Here is an 8,546-nt window from a genome sequence, read left to right as displayed (position 1 = left end):
GAAGCAGATTACATTTAGGGGTAAACCAATCAGGATAACAGCTGATCTTTCAACACAGACTCTGAAAGCTAGAAGATCCTGGAATAACATATTTCAAACACTGAAAGAAAATGGGTTCCAGCCAAGAATCGTGTATCTGGCGAAATTAAGCTTCAGGATAGAAGATGAAATTAAAACCTTCCACAATAAACAAAAGTTAAAAGAATCCGCAGCTAGAAAACCATCTCTTCAAAAAATCCTTGGCAAAACATTACAGGAAGAGGAAATGGAAAATAACAATGAAAACCAACAGTGGGAGGTAGGACAATAAAGGGGGGAAAATAATCAAAGAAGAAAACAAATCAGGTTTAGTAACATTAATAAACAAATATGGCTGGAAGAACAAACCATATTTCAATAATAACCCTAAATGTTAATGGCTTAAACTCACCAATTAAGAGACACAGGCTAGTTGAATGGATCACAAAACAAGACCCAACAATATGCTGCCTATAGGAGACGCATTTGATAGGAAAAGATATACATAGACTGAAGGTGAAAGGTTGGGAAAAATCATATCACTCATATGGACTGCGGAAACAAGCAGGAGTGTCCATACTCATATCAAATAAAATAGATTTCAAGCCAAAGTTAATCAAAAGGGATAAAGAGGGACACTACATACTGCTCAAGGGAACCATACACCAACAAGACATAACAATCATAAATATATATGCCCCAAACAATGGAGCAGCTATGTTCATCAAGCAAACTCTTCTCAAGTTCAAGAGTCTAATAGACCACCATACAATAATCATGGGAGACTTCAACACACCTCTCTCACCACTGGACAGATCTTCCAAACAAAAGTTGAATAAGGAAACTATAGAACTCAATAACACAATTAACAACCTAGACTTAATTGACATATATAGAATATACCACCCAACATCAAGCAGTTACACTTTTTTCTCAGCAGCACATGGATCCTTCTCAAAAATAGATCATATATTATGTCACAGGGCAACTCTTAGACAATATAAAGGAGTAGAGATAATACCATGCATCTTATCTGACCATAATGGAATGAAACTGAAAATCAACGATAAAAGAAGGAAGGAAAAATCATGCATCACTTGGAGAATGAACAATAGGTTACTGAATGATCAATGGGTTTTAGAAGACATCAAGGAGGAAATTAAAAAATTCTTAGAGTTAAATGAAAACTCAGACACAACATATCGGAATCTATGGGACACATTGAAAGCAGTTCTAAGAGGAAAATTCATTGCTTGGAGTTCATTCCTTAAAAAAAGAAAAAACCAACAAATAAATGATCTCATACTTCATCTCAAAATCCTAGAAAAAGAAGAGCAAAACAACAGCAAAGGAAGTAGAAGGCAAGAAATAATTAAAATCAGAGCTGAAATTAATGAAATCGAAACAAAAGAAACAATTGAAAAAATTGACAAAACTAAAAGTTGGTTCTTTGAAAAAATAAATAAAATAGACAGACCCTGAATTCCTCCCCCTCTCTGCGTCTCCTCTCCTCCGCCTCAGTTGGGGGCGGGTCGGGAGAATGGCTTCGGAGATGGAGTCGTCGCTCGAGGCAAGCTTCTCCTCCAGCTACACGGTGTCCGGGGGCTCGGGGTGCCTGCCTCCGGCCCGCTCCCGCATCTTCAAGATCATCGTGATCGGCGACTCCAATGTGGGCAAGACGTGCCTGACCTACCGCTTCTGCGCGGGCCGCTTCCCCGACCGCACCGAGGCCACTATCGGGGTGGATTTCCGAGAGCGAGCGGTGGAGATTGATGGGGAGCGCATCAAGATCCAGTTGTGGGACACGGCAGGACAAGAGCGGTTCAGGAAGAGCATGGTACAGCACTACTACAGAAATGTGCACGCTGTCGTCTTCGTGTATGACATGACCAACATGGCTAGTTTTCACAGCCTGCCATCTTGGATCGAGGAATGCAAACAGCATTTACTGGCAAATGATATACCACGGATTCTCGTTGGAAATAAATGTGACTTGAGAAGTGCCATTCAGGTACCCACAGACTTGGCACAGAAATTTGCTGACACACACAGTATGCCTTTGTTTGAAACCTCTGCTAAAAACCCCAATGATAATGACCATGTGGAAGCTATATTTATGACCTTGGCTCATAAGCTTAAGAGCCACAAACCATTAATGCTTAGTCAACCCCCTGATAATGGAATTATCCTGAAACCTGAAGCAAAGCCTGCAGTGACATGCTGGTGCTAAATAACAGCTTTATTGCACTATCTCATTTTGACTAAAAATGCTTTTGAAGAATGACAGTGATAAGTCTTAAGATTTAATCTCAAATATAATGGATCATCCTGACACCTCACTGTTATCAGTGTCATGCTTACTTTTGTATTGTGTATCCACTTAATCAAGTTTGTCACTGTGACAACACAAGGGAAAAGTTGGTTTTGAAGTGAGATTGACAATGAAGCAAGGCTAGGAGGAATACCAGCTCTTCTCATGGAGAGCCCCATGAAGGAGGCCTCCAGGGAGCGATGCTGGAAGTGCCAGTCAGGAACCCTTCCATCCCACGCTCCTGGGACTGAAAAAGAAAATCTGTTCAGGGTACACCTCCTGATGTTAAGTCCGGTGTGAGGGCAGATGCTGTGACTTCACAAGGTGCTTTATACTTTATTTTATCATCTTTAAGCAGCAAAAAACGAATTGAAAGCATCTGAGGAGTTGTAACTTTGGGGTGGGGTTTTGGTGACAGGGGTTCCTGGTATTTCTTGCTCCCCGTCACCCTGAGCAACTTCATGACTAAGTGCTGGGTGAACTCAGATTGCGTTTGGATTGTAGCTCCGAGGGCATTGCTCTGATTGATTTGAGTCTGTGTGTATTTCTGTAATAGTATTGTATTATCAATTTTTAAAATGTTTGAAACTTATGGTCACAATAAACAGTTCCTCCTCATTGTGAAAAAATAAGTTAGATATCGTCTGTTCCCTCGGTGATGGAAAGAATATTTCAAAATTTTTTGCCCTAAGTATTTTAATTTTGAATTTAAGACTTTGCACATAGAAAAGAGCACGTTTGACTCTGAAGCTCTTAACGTAAATGGAATATAAGCCATGGACTGAACTGCAGTGTGCACATAAACTGATTCTGACACTTTGCTGCCCTTGAGAATTTTAGATGAAAGTAAGCCAAAAAGATGATTGTACTTAAAATATTTGCAGAATGTGGAAAACCAATTAAACATGTCCTCTAATCTAGTTGAGGATTTTCTGTTTAATCATTAGGGTGATCCTAACTGGATAATTTAGTTACCAAAAAAATAAAAATCATTCTATAAATAAACTAAATGAAAGTAGTGATTATAATAAATATTCAGCTTTAAGTATTAGGGCTCAAATTGGCTTTATTTGTATTTAAGATTAATCCATTTTTCTTAAACATGCTGGATTTAAAAAATAAAAATCCTTTTACCTTTATCTAAATTAATATTGATTTGTAACTATTTTTATAGTAAAACGACAGCTGGAGTAGTTGTGATGGCTGTAGTAGTTTTTTAAAGAAGGGAATCTGTTGCTTTTCAGAACATTTCCTAAAGTGGGGGAAGAAAATTTATAGACTTTCCAAGCACATTTGTGTTTTTTCAGTACTGTTATTATGATTTTAAAAAGAAGTAATGTAACTTTCTTTTTTGTAAGAAGTTAGTACTAAGTGTCCTTTATACTTCTGTGAAAGGACTTATTTTTTCACTTTAATAATTTATTAATTTTAAAATATTTGTATCATTTGCAACAACTTACATTTTAATTTTTGGTATGTTATCAGTTGAATGGGGATAAAGCTTTTAGATATTCCAAAATATTTATAAAACATCTTATTGACTGTTGAAATCACTTCCAAAATGGTGACTATCTAATAACTAATTATAAATTTTTTTTAAGCACAAATCACACATTTTGTAAGTCTGTGAATTTATTTTAACTCTCACTTTTAATTGATATATCAGGTATGTTTTAGAAAAATCTTTGAGAACACCAAAGGAAACTACCCCAGAATCTAATGTAGTTTGTTGTTAACAATGCTTTAATGAAAGTATATTGCTAATAACATATTTCCTCAAGAAATCTAAAGTTGAATAATTTTATTGTAGAAAAGTATGTTACATTTATCCATGAAGTTCAATAAATCATCTTTGTTATGAAAAAAAAAAAAAATAGACAGACCCTTAGTCATGCTAATGAAGAGAAGAAGAGAGAGAACTCAAATTACTAGCATATGGGATGAAAAAGGCAATATCACAACAGACACTTCAGAAATACAGAAGATAATCAGAAATTATTTTGAATCCTTATACTCCAATAAAATAGAAGATAGTGAAGGCATCCATAAATTTCTTAAGTCATATGATCTGCCCAGATTGAGTCAGGAGGATATAGACAGCCTAAACAGACCAATAACAATTGAGGAACTAGAAGAAACCATCAATAGACTACCAACGAAGAAAAGCCCAGGACCAGATGGGTATACAGCAGAGTTTTACAAAACCTTTAAAGAGGAACTAATACCAATACTTTTCAAGCTATTTCAGGAAATAGAAAAAGAGGGAGAACTTCCAAATTCATTCTATGAGGCCAACATCACCCTGATGCCTAAACCAGACAAAGACACTTCAAAGAAAGAAAACTACAGACCAATATCTCTAATGAACCTAGATGCAAAAATCCTCAATAAAATTCTGGCAAATCGGATTCAAAAACATATCAAAAAAATTGTACACCATGATCAAGTAGCATCATTCTGAATGGAGAAAAATTGAAGGCATTCCCTCTAAAATCTGGAACAAGACAGGGATGCCCTCTCTTACCACTTCTGTTCAACATAGTCCTCGAAACACTGGGCAGAGCAATTAGACGAAAGAAATTAAAGGCATAAAAATAGGAAAAGAAGAACTTAAATTATCACTATTTGCAGATGACATGATTCTATACCTAACAGACCCAAAGGGGTCTACAAAGAAACTACTAGAACTAATAAATGAATTCAGCAAAGTGGCAGGATATAAAATCAACATGCATAAATCAAAGGCATTCCTGTATATCAGCGACAAATCCTCTGAAATGGAAATGAGGACAACTACTCCATTCACAATATCCTCAAAAAAAAAATAAAATACTTGGGAATCAACCTAACAAAAGAGGTGAAAGACTTATACAATGAAAACTACAGAACCCTAAAGAGAGATATAGAAGAAGATCTTAGAAGATGGAAAAATATACCCTGTTCATGGATAGGCAGAACTAACATCATCAAAATGGCGATACTTCCAAAAGTTCTCTATAAGTTCAATGCAATGCCAATCAAAATCCCAATGGCATTTCTTGTAGAAATAGATAAAGCAATCATGAAATTCATATGGAAAAATAAAAGACCCAGAATAGCAAAAACAATGCTAAGCAGGAAGTGTGAATCAGGCGGTATAGCGATACCAGACTTCAAACTATACTACAGAGCAATAGTAACAAAAACAGCATGGTACTGGTACCAAAACAGGCGGGTGGACCAATGGTATAGAATAGAGGACACAGAAACCAATCCACAAAACTACAACTATCTTATATTTGATAAAGGGGCTAAAAGCATGCAATGGAGGAAGGATAGCATCTTCAACAAATGGTGCTGGGAAAACTGGAAATCCATTTGCATCAAAATGAAACTGAATCCCTTTCTCTCGCCATGCACAAAAGTTAACTCAAAATGGATCAAGGAGCTTGATATCAAATCAGAGACACGGCGTCTGATAGAAGAAAAAGTAGGCTATGATCTACATACTGTGGGGTCGGGTCCAAATTCCTCAATAGGACACCCATAGCGCAAGAGTTAATAACTAGGATCAACAAATGGGACTTACTCAAACTAAAAAGTTTTTTCTCAGCAAAAGAAATAATAAGAGAGGTAAATAGGGAGCCTACATCCTGGGAACAAATCTTTAGTCCTCACACTTCAGATAGAGCCCTAATATCCAGAATATACAAAGAACTCAAAAAATTAGACAATAAGATAACAAATAACCCAATCAACAAATGGGCCAAGGACCTGAACAGACACTTCTCAGAGGAGGACATACAATCAATCAACAAGTACATGAAAAAATGCTCACCATCGCTAGCAGTCAGAGAAATGCAAATCAAAACCACCCTAAGATACCATCTCACTCCAGTAAGATTGGCAGCCATTAAGAAGTCAAACAACAACAAGTGCTGGCGAGGATGTGGGGAAAATTGTACACTTGTTCATTGTTGGTGGGACTGCAAATTGGTGCAGCCAATTTGGAAAGCAGTATGGAGATTTCTTGGAAAGCTGGGAATGGAACCACCATTTGACCCAGCTATTCCCCTTCTCGGTCTATTCCCTAAAGACCTAATAAGAGCATGCTACAGGGACACTGCTACATCGATGTTCATAGCAGCACAATTCACGATAGCAAGATTGTGGAACCAACCTAGATGCCCTTCAATAGACGAATGGATAAAAAAAAATGTGGCATTTATACACAATGGAGTATTACTCTGCATTAAAAAATGACAAAATCATAGAATTTGGAGGGAAATGGATGGCATTAGAGCAGATTATGCTAAGTGAAGCTAGCCAATCCCTAAAAAACAAATGCCAAATGTCTGCTTTGATATAAGGGGAGTAACTAAGGACAGAGTAGGGACGAAGAGCATGAGAAGAAGATTAACATTAAACAGGGAGGAGAGGTGGGAGGGAAAGGGAGAGAGAAGGGAAATTGAATGGAAATGGAAGGTGATCCTCAGGGTTATACAAAATTACATACAAGAGGAAGTGAGGGGTAAGGGAAGAATAATACAAGTGGAAGAAATGATTTACAGTAGAGGGGGTAGAGAGAGAAGAGGGGAGGGGAGGGGAGGGGAGGGGAGGGGGGATAGTAGAGGATAGGAAAGGCAGCAGAATACAACAGACACTAGAATGGCAATGTGTAGATCAATGGAAGTGTAAATGATGTGATTCAGCAATCTGTATACAGGGTAAAAATGGGAGTTCATAACCCACTTGAATCAAACTGTGAAATATGATATGTCAAGAACTATGTAATGTTTTGAACGACCAACAAAAAAAATAATGATAAGTTATTGATTTAAGAGGATGAAAGTTACCTCTGTAATCCAGATTTTTCTTAATATAGATTGTATTCTAGCATTCTATCAAAAAAAAAGGAAAAAGCAGCTTTACATATATGAAGACATGAATTGGTGTGAGCATATTTTATATACAAACAGAGATATGAAAAATTGTGTTCTATATGTGTAATAAGAATTGTGATGCATTCTGCTGTCATGTATTTAAAAAATAAAAGCAATTTAAAAAAAAAAAGAAATGCTTTCTGAGCCTAGGATCATACAGACCTTTGACCCTAAGCTCTTTTAATATCTTCCTAGTTTTGCCTTCAAATTTAGCTCTCATATTGGTTTCTTCGGGCTCCATATATTGTTTCACTGATCTTTTCATCTGAGACATTGTCTTCCTAGAATTGCATATGTCTTGATATGATAAGGGAAAATCCCTAAGCTTTTTCAAAAAGGTCTTGATTATTTTGTACCTTTGCAATTCCAACCAGATTTTATAATCACTTTGTCAAGTTTCACAAAATCTGTTACTAGTTTGACTGGAATCATATTGAATCTGTGACCCAATTTTGAGAGATATTTGATTATTGTTAGATTTGGTCACTATGACCAAAATACCTGGCAAGAACAACTTAGAGGAGGAGAAGCTTATTTGAGCTCACAGTTTTAGAGATTCAGCCCATGGTTGACCGACTCCATCACTCTGAGCTGAGGTAAGGCAGAGCGTCATGGTGGAAGGGTGTGGCAAAGGAAAGCTGCTCACCTGGTGGTAGCCAGGTAGCACAAAGAAGTAACAGGAGGAGCTAGGAGACAAGATATCATCCCCAAGGGCACACCCCCAGAGACCCACCTCTGCCAGTCACATCCCTCATGCCTGCAGTTACCACCCCTTGGTAATCCTTTTGGATTATTAAACCATCAGATGGTGTAAACCCCTGATGAGGATACAGCTCCCGTAAGCCAATCATTGTGAAAAGCCCGACCTCTGAAGCTTTCTGCATCAGGGACCAAGTTTTCAAACTATGAGATTTAGGGGGACATTTAAGATCCAAACTATAACAACAACCTCTCTTCTAAGAAACTGTACCTCAGCACACTCTCTCACAGGTGATGCCCAGAAGGTGCAGAGCATCTCTGCAGGGAGACTCCATCAGCAAGAAGGCCTTAACCAGATGTGGTCTCCTGCCCTCCTAGCCATCCAGAACCATGAGCCTCCATGAACCATTTAGAAAAATAACCACTGCCCGATAGTACATGAGATTAGTGTCCCCTATAGCAATAGCACAATTTGTGTAGAAGAAGAGGCTATGTCACCATCAAATTTCCAGATATTATGTAAATACCTAATATTATGGAAATGTGATTCATTTATTATGAAGAAGTAGACAAATCATTGATGTCGCTGTTTATGT

The 8,546-nt window shown here is 37.5% G+C and overlaps 1 protein-coding gene across 1 annotated transcript; it reads left to right on the top strand.

Moving 5' to 3' along the window:
- The first annotated feature begins 1,505 nt into the window (after positions 1-1,505).
- Positions 1,506-3,318, top strand: LOC308648746 (ras-related protein Rab-33B). Its single transcript, XM_081293737.1, has one exon. The coding sequence runs from the start codon at positions 1,559-1,561 to the stop codon at positions 2,246-2,248; it is 690 nt and encodes a 229-aa protein (XP_081149863.1). The 5' UTR covers positions 1,506-1,558; the 3' UTR covers positions 2,249-3,318.
- Positions 3,319-8,546: the final 5,228 nt, after the last annotated feature.

Source organism: Spermophilus citellus (genome assembly GCF_964194105.1).
Source record: "Spermophilus citellus genome assembly, chromosome: 5".
NCBI classification, from domain to species: Eukaryota; Metazoa; Chordata; class Mammalia; order Rodentia; family Sciuridae; genus Spermophilus; species Spermophilus citellus.
Note: the sequence above shows the minus strand (reverse complement) of the source record. Positions and strands in the feature narration are given on the sequence as shown.